Raw genomic sequence first — 18,500 nt, forward strand, 5'->3', positions numbered from 1 at the left:
CAAAGCAGGAAGGTGAAAACTGAGAAGGTCAGCTTCTTTGTCAGCAATGGAGCCAGCAGTTTATTAAACAGTATTAAGGACTAAAAGGAAGGCAGGACCACATTGCTAACTTGTTAAACAGCAATGTGTTCCTTTGTATTTTGTAATATTTCTTTGTAACTTTTTAAAGATTGTTTTCAGTAAAGCTTTGAAACTCATTCTTGTGATGGAGAGCAAATTCTTTTCTACTCTATAGGGATCAGGGATTCCGTCGCAGCAACTCTAACACTGTCCACAGTCAAACAACCTTAAATGTACACCTAAAGAGTGAATGTGGCAGGCGTGTATGCCAAACAGGTTCATTCTCCAGGGAGACAGGACTGACTGTACTTCTCTGTTGAATGCCCACTCTGTTACCAGAGAGCATAGGTTTGCCTCCAATTTGTCCCCACATTCCAAGTTTTGTTTCTCCATATTCTTTCTTAAGTCAACAAAAAATAACAGGCTACCGAAGACATATGTGTTTGTAGGACCAGTGGCCACCACCTACTGATATGAAAAAGGGGGCACTGAGGGATTACTTATGCCCTTGGGTTACCCAGCTACTCCTAAAACAGAAGAATGCAGACCCTCAGCCAACTCAAGATGGTTGGTCTGAAAACCACCTTGCTTTAGGGATGTTTTTAATGTTTAATGCTATATTGTGTTTTTAATATTTGGTTGGGAGCCGCCCAGAGTGGCTGGGGAAATCCAGCCAGATGGGCGGGATATAAATAATAAATAATAAATTATTATCATCATCATCATCATCATCATCATCATCATCATCATCATCATTTTCTTGTTTAGCCTGGAAGGGTATTAAGAGCAACACACATGGAGTGTGTTTTGTCTAGTTAGAAAAGGAGAGTTCTTCATATATCCAGGTCATGATCTTTTCTTTCCTGTCTATGAACCAATTTTGAACAGTACATGGGGATATTTTCTTCTGCCCCATGGGGTCCATGAAGGCCTTCATTAGCAGCCCCAATCAGAAGTCAGAGAGTGAGCTTGAGTTTTTTTTAAAGTCTCCAGCTCTTCCAGGAAAAAAAAAGCTATGAAGCAAAATGTGCAGGTACCCTTTAAGAGGCTTCATGTTGCTCTGCACTGTGGTTCTTCCACTTCAATTGGTTGGGTGGCCAACTTTCCCCCTCCTCTGGGGGATAGATAAGGGGCAAGAATGGGTTCCAGCTCATCTCTTGCCTTCCCACTCTTTCCAGCACCAGAAACAGGGGTGTGGAGAGTGATGAGGCTCCCATACAACACATATAGACCAGGGGTCAGCAACCTTTTTCAGCCATGGGCCAGTCCGCGTTCCGCAGACCATGTGGTTGGCTGGATTATATTTTTTTTGGGGGGGGAGGAATGAATGAATTCCTATGCCCCACAAATAATCCAGAGATGCATTTTAAATAAAAGCACACATTCTACTCATGTAAAAACATGCTGATTCCCGGACCGTCCATGGGCCAGATTTAGAAGGCGATTGGGCCTTAGGTTGCCTACCTCTGCATATAGACAGATACTCTTATTTGGAAGTAAGAAAGAAGTCTTTACTTCTGCAACCATATTCAAGTACAAGCTGGAAAGCAGACCTGGTGCTCAGGAGTCACAATACAGAAGTTCTGGGGCAGCGTAAGGGGTTTAGAACTGGGCAGAAGCAATGAAGATGTCCCAACAAGTTTCCCCAACCCTCTTTTAAAGACGAGGTGGTTTACGCTCACAAGACTTGTGGTAATGTCAAGATTGAAAATGTGTGATCCTCGAAGACTGGGGAGTCTGCTTCCATTCACAAACGGGTGTCCAGTTTTAGAGGGCAAGACTGCACCCTCCTGTTTGGGTTCTTGTTCAGTTGTGGTCATCTGCTCAAATTCCACCACTGGCTGATCAAAGCCTTCCCTAGTCTTTAATGAGGCGTTTCACAGGAAAGGCTTAGGGGAGAGCCAGCAACCCTGGGCCCTTTCCCAAAGAACAGACATAAAGGTGGGAAGGGGAGACCTCCTCTCCTGCAACTCAGGTTCCCACTCTTTTCCTGGTTCCTTCCTCTTCCTCCTCCTGCACCAGAGCCTGCCAAATCTAGCCCAGTCCTGGTGAAGCTGTGTGGCTCATATATGATGTCACTGTATGGTACAAAATACTGCAGAGTTTACAGCAAGGGTCCCCAAACTAAGGCCCGCGGGCCGGATAAGGCGCGAGGGACTCGTTTATCCGGCCCGCGGCAACCCCCGCCGCCCACTTCTGGGTCGGAGGAGCATCAGAAATAGCTTGTGCACATGTGCAAGCATTATTTGCGCATGCGCAAGCGTTATGTCCAGTGCACATCCGGGTCGGAGGAGGCCCGTGCACATGCGCACAAGCTATTTCTGGTGCTCCTCTGACCCGGAAGTGCGCTGGAAATAGCGTGTGCGCACGTGTATGGGCATGCGTATGGGCACACGCTCCCCCGCCCTCCAGCTCGTCACGTAATCAGCGCTGGAGACACCAGCCCAAGGCACAGTAAGTTTGCTGACCCCTGGTTTACAGGAAAGCTAACCTTCGCCTTAGTTGAAGACAGCAGCTTTTCTTCACATGCCTTTTCCACAGAAGCCAGGGCTTCCATGGCTTCTAAATTCTTCTCTTGCAGCTCCTGTTGGAAACAAACACCAAAAACAAACCATTTATTTGTAGGAAGGCTGCCACAAAACTTTATGGACAGCAATTCAACCATCCCCATTAGGAAACTCTAGTTCGTTTTCAAAACTGCTGGAATCTTTAATGTGATTTATGTTGCTGCAACTTAAATCAAATACAGCCATAACTCGGGTTACAGCCGCTTCAGGTTGCGTTTTTTTCAGGTTATAGACCACTGAAACCTGGAAGTACTAGAACAGGTTACTTCCGGGTTTCAGCAGTCGCGCATGCGCAGAAGCGCTGAATCGCAACCCGTGCATGCGCAGACATGGATTGCGAGCACTGCGGTTTGTGAACGTGCACCCCGCACGGATCACATTCGCAACCCGAGCGTCCACTGTATCTCTTTCTCTTGAGAACTACTTTTCTTCTTTATCGTCTTTTACATGTACAGTGGTACCTCGGGTTACATACCCTTCAGGTTACATACCCTTCAGGTTACAGACTCCGCTAACCCAGAAATAGTGCTTCAGGTTAAGAACTTTGCTTCAGGATGAGAACAGAAATCGTGTGGCAGCAGCGGGAGGCCCCATTAGCTAAAGTGGTGCTTCAGGTTAAGAACAGTTTCAGGTTAAGAACGGAACTCCGGAACGAATTAAGTACTTAACCCGAGGTACCACTGTATTCTCCTTTACTTGCTTATCTCCCAAATGGTTTCTTCTGTGTTTCTTTATTCTTAAGCTGTTGCCTTGTTAAAATATTCTAACTACAAATTTACGCCAGTTCCATATTTGTGCCTGCAAATGCATGGAAAAATACATCTGCACACGGACGGACAGAAAGACGGACACCCTCCCACACCCCTGCCTCCAGCTCCTTGTCAATCCATTTCATGTATTTGATACAGTTGACTCTTTTAAAAAAAACATACCAACATACACCAATTGGAACCCTGCAGTGCCTTTCAGGTTAAGTGTATTCTTTCAGTTTCCTATCTCATACTTGCTTTGAAGGCTAAGATACCTTCACTAGGCTCCCTTCTTAATTCTTTCTAATTATTTCCTGGCTTTCATTAGATAAGCAATCTTCATAGACACAATTCTGCAGGTGCCCAAAATGGAGGACAGCTCTCATAAAACCAGCCCAAAGAACTCATTCTATTAGGGAAATAATGCAGTCAGCTTAACTCACATTGTTTTTTATTTTCAGCTGTTCAACTGTATTTTTCAGTTCAGCAACTTCATTCTCTAATGCGGTGACCTGTGTGGATGAGCCTTGGAATCTAAAGCAGAAAGAAGATTTACAAATTAATTATCTGTAATATTCCACAATATACAGTTTTACACACGCACACTTATTTATTATTTTGAAGATACAGTGGTACCTCCGGTTGCGAACGGGATCTGTTCTGGAGGTCCGGCTGAATCCCGAGGAATTCGCCACCAGAGGACCGCTCAAAATGACGTCACGTGCATGTGCGGAAGCGGCAAATCGTGACCCACGGACGCGGGTTGCGTTCGCTTCAGGATGCGAACAGGGCTCCAGAACGGATCCCGTTCGCATCCAGAGGTACCACTGTACCAATAATTTAGGGGCTTTCACCACTAAAACTAAGCCAAGTTTTACTGCCTGGGCAACTTTTTTCTGGGTGCTTGTATGGAAAAGCCCATGAACCATTGAAGAAATTGTAAGAAAACAAATTTTTAACTTGCCAGATAAGTGGTCTTTTCCTATGCTGGGGGAAGGACATATTTTGAAGGACCAACAGCCTATATTTCCATGCGTTACTTTGCTGCATATTTTGTGATTTTAAATCTCTGCTGGGGTTCTCTCACCAAAGAGTACACGCCTCAAACCTGGATCTTGGCATCCAGGGAATTCTCCTTTTTATACCAATATTTTCCCCTCGAACTAACACTGCTGTCAAGCCAGGCATCCCACACATCCCATTTTTGCATCTCATTTTTCATACCTAAATGTAACATTCAGCTCTCATCTCCGTTCTTCATCCTGTCAAGTACATTTCTAATCCTGTTTCTGTCTAAGGTATTATCTCCTCCTCCTAGATTGGTGTCATCTGCAAATCTGATGAGCATTCCCTTCATACAATTGTTTGTGTGTGTGTGTGTGTGTGTTTTAAGATGTTGAGCAACACTGCACTCAGGACAGATCACTGCAGCACTCTACTTATCACGCCTGTGCAAGTTGATGAGGAGACATTAATTAGCATTATTTGGATATAGTACACCAACCAGTTAGAAATCCACCCAGAAGTAACATCACTTATTAGCCCACATTTTCCCAGCCTGTCAAAAAGAACATTGTGAGGGAGCTTGTTGAAATCCTTGCTGAAATAAAGATATATTACAGGGACAGAATCGTCCTTATCTGCCGCACTAGTAGCTCTATAAACAGTGCTTTTTTCTGGGGGGGGGGGTGCAGGGGTACGCATACCCCTAAACATTTTGTGAATCTAAGTTTGGCCTCATTAAGGGGCAGTATTTCAATATGAGTAGGAAAATGAGAGTACCCCTAAACATTTTTTTTAGAAAACAAGCACTGTCTATAAATAAAATATATAATAGTCTTGCATCCTACAGTGGTGCCTCGCAAGACGAAAAGAATCCGTTCCGCGATTCTCTTCGTCTAGCGGTTTTTTCGTCTTGCGAAGCAACCCCATTAGCGGCTTAGCGGCTTAGCGCTATTAGCGGTTTAGCAGCTATTAAAGGCTTAGCGGCTGAGCTGCTAAAAGGCTATTAGCAGCTTAGCGGCTTAGAAAAAGGGGGGGGAGCGGGGGAAAAATGGCAAGACTCGCAAGACATTTTCGTCTTGCGAAGCAAGCCCACAGGGAAATTTGTCTTGCGAAGCAACTCAAAAACGGAAAACCCTTTCGTCTAGCGGGTTTTCTGTCTTGCGAGGCATTCGTCTTGCGGGGCACCACTGTATTTTTAATCACAGTGTTCTTTTCTAAATGACCACAGACCAACTATTTAATGATCAGTGTCAAAAACACAGTATTCTCCAGCCTTACCTTAACTGCACTTGGCTGGCTTCTGTTTGGTTTGCTTCCTGAATATACAGGGGGAGAAGGAAACGAAATTACATTACTGTTTTCAAAGCAGTCCTTGTATCTAAAAACATAGGAAGTGGCACTGTAAGTAATAATGCCATGCTGCTTTAGTAGTGTGCCATAAGGAGTGGGGACCCCTGAAAAAGAAGCAAAGTTATCAGAAGCAGAAGCTAGCAGGGAAGGACATTGCAAGACTCTGACCTGAACATCTTTGTTTTTCTCCGCTTCTCTCATTTGTCCTGCCTCTAGGAGGGCTTCGGCCGATTGAATCCTCTCTGCAAGCTCTGCATTCTTGGAAGTGGCTTCTGACAACTTAATCTGTAAATTGTTTAGTTCTTCTGCCTTTGTCTTCACCATCATTTCAGAGTGCAGCAGTTTAGACTGAAGTTCTGTTACAGGTGGATAAAACACTCGCGGTCATAAACATGCAATTTAAGCTGCACCCATCATTCCTCTTGCTTACATCACAGGGATGCATCTTTTGGAGTCAATCTACCCAGGCCGTCCTCCTCAGGGCCCAAGCACAGATCAGAACACAGATGTGTGAATTAAGCAATGGGTCCTTGGCTTATGAGGTAGTCCCAGGGCAGCCACTGCTCAGAGCAGCTAATATACTTGTAAACTGCTCAGAAGCCATCTTGGTAAATAAGCACTATATAAGTTAACAAACTTATATAGTTTATTATATAAATAATAAACCACAGAGCCTAGGGCTTGCTGATCAGAAGGTCGGTGGTTCGAATCCCCGCAACGGGGTGAGCTCCCGTTGCTTGGTCCCTGCTCCTGCCAACCTAGCAGTTCGAAAGCACGTCAAAGTGCAAGCAGATAAATAGGTACCACTCTGGCAGGAAGGTAAATGGCGTTTCCGTGCACTGCTCTGGTTCGCCAGAAGCGGCTTAGTCATGCTGGCCACATGACCTGGAAGCACATAACCCGGAAAAACTGTCTGCAGACAAACGTCGGCTCCCTCGGTCAGTAAAGCGAGATGAGCGCCGCAACCCGAGAGTCGTTTGCGACTGGACTTAACTGTCAGGGGTCCCTTGACCTTTACGTTAATAAATAATGGGCACACAGTAAAACAAAAACAAAAAAACCCTCCTTGAATGTGTCATAAAATGCAGTCACTCTCAGGAAATTGTACAAAGAAACAGATGGCTGCCCCCATGTATTTATGGAGATAGCCTCCCTGCACCCTGTTCCAACATCCTTAGAGGTCTTACAAGGACATTGAATGGGACAAGATTACTGCCCTCCATGTATTCTAAACTGGATGTGCAGATTATTTATTTACTTAATGTGTGGAGGAGGTATTAGCTGCTTTGAGCAGCTGTAAAATGTTACAGAAAGAAGCAGCCTTGGGACGACCACATAAAGGGTGTGTAATAAGTGTGTGTGTGAGAGAGAGAGAGACAGAGTAAAAAGCTTGACAGATTTCTTAGAAGATTCCCCTTAAAAATTCCACCCACAAACAGTACAAGAGGGAAACCAGCATGGGATAGAACTAGGTTGATCCAGACATCTCATTACACCATACAAAAATCATTAACAGTTTGGAAACAAAGCTTTTCTGAAATGTAGAACAGTGTGCTGCGCATCCAGCTTGGTGGAATAAATAAAAGATAAAAATAAGCCCTGCTCATATAAGCAGCACTGGGAATAAAGGAGGGTGCAAATTCAGTATTCCATATACATTCTTGGCTTTGCCTCTGGAACTCCCAAGTCCAGGCACCCCCAAACTCAGCCCTCCAGATGTTTTGGGACTACAACTCCCATCATCCCTAGCTAACAGGACCAGTGGTCAGGGATGATGGGAACGAGGCAGAGGGCCTTCTCGGTAGTGGCGCCTGCCCTGTGGAACACCCTCCCAGCAGATGTCAAGGCAACAAACAACTATTTTACTTTTAAAAGACAACTGAAGGCGGCCCTGTTTAGGGAAGTTTTAAATGCCTGATGCTGTATTGCTTTTAATATTCGGTTGGAAGCCGCCCAGAGTGGCTGGGGAAACCCAGCCAGATGGGTGGGATAGCAATAATAAATTGTTGTTGTTGTTGTTAAGGGTGCCTGCCCTAGTCCATTTTCTTTCAGAATTCGGGCCAAATTAGATGAGATGGTGGCACCGGCAGCCACATTTATTTAACTGTGACAAAACATTAAAATCATAGAATCATAGAATCATAGAGTTGGAATAGACCACAAGGGCCATCGAGTCCAACCCCCTGCCAAACAGGAAACACCATCAAAGCACTCCTGACATATGGTTGTCAAGCCTCTGCTTAAAGACCTCCAAAGAAGGAGACTCCACCACACTCCTTGGCAGCAAATTCCACTGTCGAACAGCTCTTACTGTCAGGAAGTTCTTCCTAATGTTTAGGTGGAATCTTCTTTCTTGTAGTTTGGATCCATTGCTCCGTGTCCGCTTCTCTGGAGCAGCAGAAAACAACCTTTCTCCCTCCTCTATGTGACATCCTTTTATATATTTGAACATGGCTATCATATCACCCCTTAACCTCCTCTTCTCCAGGCTAAACATGCCCAGCTCCCTTAGCCCTTCCTCATAAGGCATCGTTTCCAGGCCTTTGACCATTTTGGTTGCCCTCCTCTGGACATGTTCCAGTTTGTCAGTGTCCTAAAAGAAGCCTGCTGGATGACAGCCAAGGCCAATCTAATAATTATCCTTTTCTTCAGTGGCTAACTAGATGCCTATAGGAAGCCTATAGGAACTATAGGAACTAGATGCCTATAGGAACTAGATGCCTATAGGAAGCCCATAAGCACAACAGCATCCCTCTCAGCTGATGATCAGAGGGTTACTGCCTCTGATACCAGAGGTGGTATACAGCCATCAAGACTAGTAGTCCTTAATAGCCTCATCCTCCGTGAATAATCCCCTTTTAAAGCTGGCCAGGTTTTTTTTTTGGGGGGGGGGGGACATCATTGTGCTGTGTTGATGCAAATTCCACAGTTTTAACTATGTGCTGTGTGAAGAAGTCATTTCTTTTTTCTTGAGAGCCAGTATGGTGTAGTGGTTAAGAGCGGTAGTCTCGTAATCTGGTGAACCGGGTTTGATTCCCTGCTCCTCCACATGCAGCTGCTGGGTGACCTTGGGCCAGTCACACTTCTCTGAAGTCTCTCAGCCCCACTCACCTCACAGAGTGTTTGTTGTGGGCGAGGAAGGGAAAGGAGATTGTTAGCCGCTTTGAGACTCCTTAAAGGGAGTGAAAGGCGGGATATCAAATCCAAACTCTTCTTCTTCTTCTTGTCCTGAATCTTCCACTATTCAGCCTCATTTGGTGGTCCCAGGTGTTATGAGAGAAAGAGAGAGAACTATTCTCGATCCACTCTCATATTATACGCAGGTATCGTGTCTCTCCCTTATGTGACTTTTCTTTTTCAAAACTGAAAAGCTCCCAACCTTTACTTCCTGGGGAGTTGTTTCAGTCCCTGGATCATTTTGGTTCCCCTTTTCTGAACCATGTCCAGGCATCTCATCTTCTTTTCAAGGTGCAGATACTGGTGGATTGCAACTCCCATCTCCCCCGGGCAGAGCGGCCAAGAATCAGGGAGAAGGAGAGTCGCAACCCAGCAACATCTGGAGGGCCACAGGTTACCCACCTACCTGTAGATGTTGAACATGATGGAGGAAAAGTTGTTGCTGTTGTTTGTAAGAACTGTATAGCATAAATGTCACCAAGCCAAGGAACAGTCCTTAGCACCAACATCTGGAATCTGCTTGCCAGATAGAGCTGGAGCCACCAGAGGATGGTGCCAAGCTGTTTTTGTCCAAATTCAAGCTAGAAGACAACTGAAATGGATGTTAAAAATCAGGATTACGTATCAGAGTCTGGAACTGGGCAACCATAATTCACAAAAGCACCGTGACCCTGTATTCTGCTCTGGTCAGACCTCACCTGGAGTACTGTGTCCAGTTCTGGGCACCACAGTTCAAGAAGGACACTGAGAAACTGGAACGTGTCCAGAGGAGGGCAACCAAAATGGTCAAGGGTCTGGAAACGATGCCTTATGAGGAACGGCTAAGGGAGCTGGGCATGTTTAGCCTGGAGAAGAGGAGGTTAAGGGGTGATATGATAGCCATGTTCAAATATATAAAAGGATGTCACATAGAGGAGGGAGAAAGGTTGTTTTCTGCTGCTCCAGAGAAGCGGACACGGAGCAATGGATCCAAACTGCAGGAAAGAAGATTCCACCTAAACATTAGGAAGAACTTCCTGACAGTAAGAGCTGTTCGACAGTGGAATTTGCTGCCAAGGAGTGTGGTGGAGTCTCCTTCTTTGGAGGTCTTTAAGCAGAGGCTTGACAACCATATGTCAGGAGTGCTTTGATGGTGTTTCCTGTTTGGCAGGGGGTTGGACTCGATGGCCCTTGTGGTCTCTTCCAACTCTATGATTCTATGATTCTATGACCCCAAACAGATTTACTATAGTGGATGCTTGGGTTGCGAACATGATCCGTGCTGGAGGCACGTCCGCAACCTGCAGCGCTGCGTCTGCACATGCACGGGTTGCGATTTGGCACTTCTGTGCATGCACGAGCATCGAGATCCGGAAGTAACCCCTTCCAGTACTTCCGGGTTTTGGCGCGTCCGTATCCCGAAAACGCGCAACCTGAAGCGTCTGTAACCCGAGGTATGACTGTACTAGCTAATAGTTGGGGGTCATTATAGGGGGGGGCTTATTTTAGAGGTGTGTGTGCCAGACGGAGGATTTTGTGATATCCTCCCTACAATGCGATCTCACCAGCAAGACTAGACTGCTGCTCTTTTGCCTTTCCCAGCTCTTTCTGCAAGCTTTGATAGCTGGCTTGGGATTTGGAGAGTTCTTCGCCCATCTCTTCCAAGCTTTTCTGCAGCGGTGCCTCCTTTTCTTTTTGGGATATCTGCATGAAGGAGGTGTGATAAAAATTAAGATGGGAGACAAAAGCAGGCTTATAAGCACAGGGTGACTTTTTGAAAGCTATGTGGCTTCTAGCATGTTGTACCAGGGCACTGTGCCTAAGAGGTGCAGTGAGGCAGTTGCCTTGGGGCAGTAGGATCTGGATGGCTGGGAGAAGCAGCAGATCCAGCCCCCATGGAGTACACCTGTTGGCTGCCTCCTCATCCAATGCACAACCAAAGCCCACCACCCGCTGCCAGAGGAGGAGGCAAGGGTGTTTTCCGTTTTGCCTTTGCCTGGGATGGCCCTGATTATTGCCGTGACAATTCCTGTCCTGTACTTCCAAAGCATGCATACAGATCAAGATGAGCAGGTGACAGAAAAGGTTGCCAGGTTTTTAGCTGGGGCAATTAGAATAGCATCCACTGTTTGACTATTGATTCAAAACCCTAAAATGTATTTTATGTAATTGACTTATTATTTCTATGCTTTGTATATCGTATTGTCGTCGTATTGCTATGGTCAATGGATGACGCAAATAAAGATTCATTCATTCAAGCATGCACACAGTCATGAAGACAGCTTCACAGATGACTCCATGGATATCACTGCTATTCAGGAACTTTGTCACACGTGAAGCACACATATTTATTTGTCACGGGTACCAGAAAGCAACAATTGCTGCAGCTTTCCAGTGCAGGTACATTCAGGAAAGCAGGTATAAATAAATGAATCTGCGTCCAACGCAGTTTCCTTAGAGTTATTCATGAGCTTATTCCATTTTATCACCCTGAGACGTGCAGGCATGGGGTTGTTGTAACGGCAGAACAGTGAACAGCAGTTCCTGGCCAGATCCCCCCTGTCCACTTGTCTCTAAAGCCCATCATGCTTTCTGTTTGTTGCCCACTGGCCACAGAGCTGACACAAAGTATGACAAATTCTGGGTCTGGGACTGGAGAGATACAACAGTCTTCTTATCCCCCAATGTGCCATGCTTCCAGAACCCTAAACAGATCTGCTGAAAAAGCAATGAAAGACCCCATCTACTGATTTCCTGAATGGAAAGGTGCCCTAGATCAGGCATAGGCCAACTCCGGCCCTCCAGATGTTTGGGACTACAATTCCCATCATCCCTAGCTAACAAGACCAGTGGTCAGGGATGATGGGAATTGTAGTCCCAAACATCTAGAGGGCCAGAGTTTGCCTATGCCTGCCTTAGATGCTGTGCCAAAAGGGTCAGATCTTATGAGACCCTTTATAATGGCCCCAGATGCATCTGATATAGATAAGAGACAGTTTCATATCAGTCTTAAGATGAATATGAAGTATTATGTATAAATGGAAAACTATTTCCTACAGAATGTAATTCCTATGCATTTTGTGATTTTTCTGTTGTGAAATACCTTGAGATCTACGGATGAAGGATGGTATACTAACTAACCAACTCACTCACTCATTCACTCATTCTTTCATTCCTCCAATGTGGGGAAAAGGATTTGTCTATGAAACGGACCATTTAAACCCAAATGATTATCTGTTGAGTAACAAATTTTCCTTAATTACAGACTGTGCATCAGTCAAACAGCTGCATATGACAAGTCCATCCATACAACATCAGGGTGCACAGATGAATAATAGCCCTGCAACCATGTGAATTGAATGGTAACATACACAGCAGGGGGCAGGGGCCACCCTACTGATTTCCTGCCCCGTGGATATCTGAAGGGCCTTTACAGTGGGACACAAATCTGCCATGACTAGGAACAGAACCCAAATCTTTCAACTTCTAGCAATCTTTTAACCGCAAGCACAGAATTATTGATACCCATCTGTTACTGACCTGGAGCTGACGGATTTGCTCTTCAGAGGCAGCAACCTTTGTCTCCAAGACCTTTTTCTGTTCTTCCACCTGCTGTAATGTGCCCAACTTTTCAGTCAACTCTTTGCCTAGTCTGCTACACTCCTGACGCAGTTTGGCCAGTTCAGCATTTTGTCTGAATTGCAAAAGTTGAAACAGTAAGGTGTGGATCAAGCTCGCTTCAAAACAATTCCGATTTTAAAGAACTGTAAAATCTGCCTATATGCAACATTTGAAAAATGGAAATGTATCAGCATCTTGTTTTCTCACCATCCATATTTTCCTAGCAATATAGGCCACTATTTTTTTCTCTTGCCACCAGCATAAATAAGGGACAGGAACATTAAATAATGGAAATGGTTACGGGCAAATGTTCCATCTAAATTGTTATCTGCTGATTTGAAGGAGAATTATTATAATATTATTTGAGAATGATACTCCACGTAAGTTAAATTTAATACTATATACAGATTAGGGCATGATAACTGTTGGAGACGCAGTTATTTAAAACAGATTTTATGCATATTTGGAAGGAATGCCCTCAAATGCAATTATGGAATTCAATATCTGTGGTTATTTGGGATATGTTATATACCTTTCATGCCCAAGATTGTTATATTTGGTTATTTTAAAACGGTCATCTTAAAAAATGATCTGGAGGTGACAACTAAATTGATCGCTGCTGCAAAATCAGTGATAGCAAAAGACTGGAAAAAGAGAACAACCCCTACCTTTTTGGAGTGGGTTGGGGAAAAAAATTGTCTATCATGACAACGATCAACTGTTTTGGATGTTGCCTACTAAGTGAATATTCTCAGAACAGAATTCACACAATAAAGAAATTCTTCAGTGTTAGCACCTAATTAACTCAAATACTTTATACTAAAGCCACACCTATTGTCTGCACAGCCCACTACTATAAAATTCTTCCCTCTTGCATTACATTTTCACATTAACTAAAATACTGTTCATCTTACTTGCTCTCGGTCTGGCTTGTGGCCTGGTTTAAAGCATCTCTGAGAATGGAATTTTCTTGCTGCAAGCGAGCAAGTTGGGTGTTAGGGCCGTTCTCCAGTTGTTCTTGTAGAGTTCGAATCTGGAAATCAATGAAGAAGAACAACATCAGAACAGCTCCCTGCTATCATTCACATCTAGATGCAGCAGCTCAGGGTTCAGCATGGAAAGCATATAGCTTTACCATGAAGATTCTAGGCCTCTCTTTTTACTCTACACTGTTTATTCTCTTTTGTTTTTTAACTGAGAGTCAACCGGCATGTCAACCACTATGTAGACTAGAACCCCAGCTCATGGGCCAGATGTCTTCACAGCCTAATGCAGCCCTCTGAGTCCCCTCCCAGCCCGCAGGGAGTAGCTGAGAAGGAAAAGGGCTTTGGTGCTGTTCCAAGTGTGCAATCGTAGCTCCTTCCTCTGCCACACAAAGGGAACATGTCTCCGCAGAGAAGAATACTTGGTTTCTGTTGCAAATACATGCACTTTTTATATGCCATTGCATTCTGAAGTGTGAGGCTTTGCTCTAAGGCAGGGTTTAGGAACACGGGTGGCGCTGTGGGTTAAACCACAGAGCCTAGGACTTGCCAATCAGAAGGTCGGCGTTTCGAATCCCCATGACGGGGTGAGCTCCCATTGCTTGGTCCCTGCTCCTGCCCACCTAGCAGTTTGAAAGCACATCAAAGTGCAAGTAGATAAATAGATACCGCTCTGGCGGGAAGGTAAACGCCATTTCCATGCACTGCTCTGGTTCACCAGAAGCGGCTTTGTCATGCTGGCCACATGACCCGGAAGCTGTACTCCGGGCTCCCTCGGCCAGTAAATGAGATGAGCACCACAACCCCAGAATCGTTCGCAACTGGACCTAAACGGTCAGGGGTCCCTTTACCTTTACCTTTAAGGCAGGGTTTGCAATTCTGATGGGTATTGATTATTTGCAATCCTCTGATAGCATTACAGAGTTCTTTTCACCCTTTGCACTATTGGAATAGGTGAAAGGAGAGGTTTTTTAACCAATTTTGTTTTTAAAAGTCTACGGAGAACCGGAAGGTGAAACTTTTAAGAATTAACTATATGCCTCAGTTTCCATGGGAAACAGCTTTGGGGTGGGGATTTTGTGGGTGCGCTTTGCCCCTGCCAAATCATGGAATGCAATCACAGACAGTTTTTCACCATGGTAATGCAGCCTCCCATCTGAAAAGCTTCCCTACCCTTAGTGTAGACTGAATATATTTGAGCCAAAGAGAAAGGGGCCAAATCTAGTGTGTGAGAAAGGAGCTATGAACGCTTCGTCACACAGCCAGTTGTTTATTTGTGCTTTGGATGAAGAAGATCCAAACAGGACAAAGCTCTAATATTGCTCTTCACAGTCTTCCACTAGAAAAAGAATTCTAAAGGAATCTTTGACAACAGATAAACCCGTCTTGAACAATATTAAGTCGCTTTTCCCACCTTTCCTTGCAACTGTTGGGTCTCAGTCTCACGATCCTGGTAACTGGCCTGCATCCGAGCTTGTAGAGCAGTCATCTCCTGCTCACGGGTCTGCAGTTGCTCCTTCAACTTATTCTCAACACTTAGGGCTTTTGCCTTCTCAGCTGTGAGTTCCTTCAAGAGAAGACATTTATAATGAGGTATGCATAAAATTTCTTCCCCTTCTATTTGCCAGGAGTTGATGGGATCAGTGGCCATGATCTTCGTTTTTTTGATGTTGAGCTTCAGGGGAAGAAATGGAGGCAGTCAGAGATTTTACTTTCTTGGGCTCCATGATCACTGCAGATGGTGACAGCAGCCACGAAATTAAGACGCCTGCTTCTTGGGAGAAAAGCAATGATAAACATAGACAGCATCTTAAAAAGTAGAGACATCACCTTGCCAACAAAGGTCCGTATAGTTAAAGATATGGTTTTCCCAGTAGTGATGTATGGAAGTGAGAGCTGGACCATAAAGAAGGCTGATCGCCGAAGAATTGATGCTTTTGAATTATGGTGCTGGAGGAGACTCTTGAGAGTCCCATGGACTGCAAGAAGATCAAACCTTTCCATTCTGAAGGAAATCAGCCCTGAGTGCTCACTGGAAGGACAGATCCTGAAGCTGAGGCTCCAATACTTTGGCCACCTCATGAGAAGAGAAGACTTCCTGGAAAAGACCCTGATGTTGAGAAAGATGGAGGGCACAAGGAGAAGGGGACGACAGAGGAAGAGATGGTTGGATAGTGTTCTCAAAGCTACCAGCATGAGATTGACCAAACTGCGGGAGGCAGTGGAAGACGGGAGTGCCTGGCGTGCTCTGGTCCATGGGGTCACGAAGAGTCGGACACGACTAAACAACATGCATAAAATGTGGAGTCAAGGTCTTGAACATACAGCGTAGGACAAACTCAAGACAGTGCTGATCCTTGGGATTACTCAGTACTACAGTAGGCCTCAGTTTAACCAAAACACAGATTTAAACCTGCATTAATAACCTGTTTGCTTATGAATGCCAGCAGCATGCCATTCTCAACTATGCTCCCATGATTTCCTAGGATATGACACAAAAACTATACAAACTCACACATCCTAGTCACTGTTTCTTTATGACAGGCGGGTGCAGCAGCGGGCATGTGGTGGCAGCGCCAACCCTTCCAGTTGTCTGGAGCCTCTGCTGTGAGACCACCACGTCATGTGCCCTGCAGTGAGAGGTGGGGTTTGTGGAAGAGACCCAAGGGTCGGACAGAGCCATCTTCGGTCCCCGGCCTGAGATTCTCCACCCCTCGTAGCAGAGAACACAGCTCACACCTTGAACTTTAAGTGGGTTCATTTGCACTTTGTAGCTACCTGATGCTATAACCACTAAAAAGAGTCGAGGCCTCCTAGTTATAGGGTTGACCTGGAATGAAGTTACACATTCACCTCAAAAGTGTGGGTAGTTTCACAGATTAGACTGAAGCAGCACAAGATAGCTCCCACAAAACACTTTAGTATCTAAAGGCCTGGTCTGCAAAAGGGTGTAATTGGAGGGTCACTTAGAAAGGGTTGATGGTGGAGGTAAAGTCCCTGTGGTGTAAAGTGTGTTCTTCAATATAAGCAATGTAATATTTGATAACACTCTGTCAGAAAAGGCATTGACATCGCTGAATGACAAACTTTTCAGTCTAATTTTGAGCATTTTCATATAGTATTCATAATATTCACTTGAGGCCTGGGACTGTTCTAAATATGCTCAAAAGAATATCAGACCACAGCTCTTCAGAAGGAGAAAATGACTGATTACATTCTGCAATACATTTCTTTGTATGTTGTACCAGGTCACCCAGTAAGCACCCCTTGTATGGACTGAAGCAGGAAGCCCATTGGTGCAGAAAACCTGTTGCCAAGATTTGATATGTATATTTGCAAATCCATCCTAAAGTGGGCAACTTCAGAACGTTGTTGTTGAGACTATGTAATTCACAGCAAACAGTGAAGCGGCACGATAATAAATAAATAAATGATTGAGAGCAGATTGAGAGAATGTTCCCATTGCCAGCAGGTGCCATAAGCAGGAAGGAAAATATGAATCACACTCTGGACACAGATAAGGAGCTTGTATCCGGACAACGGGGCCCAAAATGTAGGTTCTGAATATTTGAAGCGCCACTTCTGAAGCCAGTGTAAGAACCTACCTTGGAGAGTTCTCTCAGTTTAGCTTTTGCGACAGTTACATTTTCTTGTTCCGTTGCAAGTTGCTTCTCTCTGTCCTCTAGCTGTCGTTTCAGAACAGCAACGGGATCGCCTTTCTGAGTTGCCTGCAACAAGAATCAATTCAATGCTGAATTAAGTGCTTCAGAACTACCACAGTATTCTCTTGTATGCCAGCCAGCTATCAGACCAAAAAGTGAGTGCTTAGTGCAATGGCTTGGTATCATAATGGCAATCAGTGGAAGGACAGTGTTATCCAATTTTTCTTTTCCTTGTTATTCATCAGAAAAAGTAGATGCGTAGAAAATCCATGCTTTCTCTCAGTGGCGTAGCGTGGGTTGTCAGCACCCGGGGCAAGGCAAGTAATTTGCGCCCCCTAACCCGCACGCCTGGCACCCCCCTCCACAGTGGGCGGCGACCCGGCGGCTCGGATCGGATTCGCACAGCCAGCACTGCAGTGAGAGAGAGTGAGTGAGCCAGGTAGGGGCAGAGAGCTGCGAGTGCGCCCCCCCCAGATGTTGCGCCTGTTGTGGCTGGCCCCCCCTGCACCCCCCACGCTATGCCACTGCTTTCTCTCCCTCCATTTTGCTTGATCAAGGCAAGCCCGTGCTCCAGCCAACTCCTGAATCCACAAAACCAGAACAGGTTCTGTCTGGTAGAAAGACTGAGAAATCCAGCGGCAATTTCTACCAGCGATAATCATCCTTTTCTGCGCCCTGGGAGCAACTACCATCGTCCCAGCTCCTGGCAAGTTTCACACTAGTTACCTGACCTGTGCTCTGATTGGCTAAAAAATGCCAACTATCACTTGAGTCCAACGTGGGTGGGAGAGCCAATAAAAATGGGCGACCCCACCAGGGTCCATCTCCCTCACCTTCCATTCCAGGTGCCTGCACCACCCATCATAAAACTCTGCAAGTGAGTGTTGCATATGAGAAGACCAGAAGCCTCTTTGTAACCAGGTCAGGGAAAGGTAGATCTCCGCTAAAAAGCTCTCTTTATTTTCAATAGCCTGCTTTTGCTCTTTTCTCCTCTTCTCTTCTTTTGTATTCTTCATAAAACTTCGCATAATTTGGCTGCTGAGGTCTGAAATGAGTTTATGTCAAACTCTAGGATTCTGTGTAGACGCTACTGGGGTGAAAGAGCAAGTTTCACTGAACCCTATGGTGAAGAAAGCAGTCAGATGCTTGCTCTGTTGTCCCTCGTGAACTGAGGGGGATCTTAGAAGAAAAGCAACTTTCTTGAACCCCAGGAAAGATCAAGGAAACTGAATGCTATCTTGGGGTCCCAGTTTTTAGTACTTTCATGAGCACCCCATAATCCCCTCCTCTCTGCCCTCTGCAGCACTCAATAAGTGTTGATAGATGGCGGTCACAGTGATTACTGAA

General features: G+C 45.2%; 1 protein-coding gene across 1 annotated transcript in view; it reads right to left on the minus strand.

Moving 5' to 3' along the window:
- RRBP1 (ribosome binding protein 1) overlaps nucleotides 1-18,500 on the minus strand; it is a 37,455-nt gene that overhangs the window by 12,989 nt on the left and 5,966 nt on the right. The window contains exons 4-12 of the mRNA XM_053397300.1: nucleotides 17,097-17,219; nucleotides 14,906-15,058; nucleotides 13,423-13,541; nucleotides 12,428-12,581; nucleotides 10,453-10,591; nucleotides 5,900-6,087; nucleotides 5,660-5,697; nucleotides 3,820-3,910; nucleotides 2,552-2,644 (exon numbers count right to left, since the gene is read on the minus strand). Coding sequence (XP_053253275.1) covers nucleotides 2,552-2,644; nucleotides 3,820-3,910; nucleotides 5,660-5,697; nucleotides 5,900-6,087; nucleotides 10,453-10,591; nucleotides 12,428-12,581; nucleotides 13,423-13,541; nucleotides 14,906-15,058; nucleotides 17,097-17,219 — 1,098 coding nt within the window. The remainder of the gene's footprint in view (nucleotides 1-2,551; nucleotides 2,645-3,819; nucleotides 3,911-5,659; nucleotides 5,698-5,899; nucleotides 6,088-10,452; nucleotides 10,592-12,427; nucleotides 12,582-13,422; nucleotides 13,542-14,905; nucleotides 15,059-17,096; nucleotides 17,220-18,500) is intronic.

This window comes from Podarcis raffonei, chromosome 7 (genome assembly GCF_027172205.1).
Source record: "Podarcis raffonei isolate rPodRaf1 chromosome 7, rPodRaf1.pri, whole genome shotgun sequence".
Taxonomy (NCBI): Eukaryota; Metazoa; Chordata; class Lepidosauria; order Squamata; family Lacertidae; genus Podarcis; species Podarcis raffonei.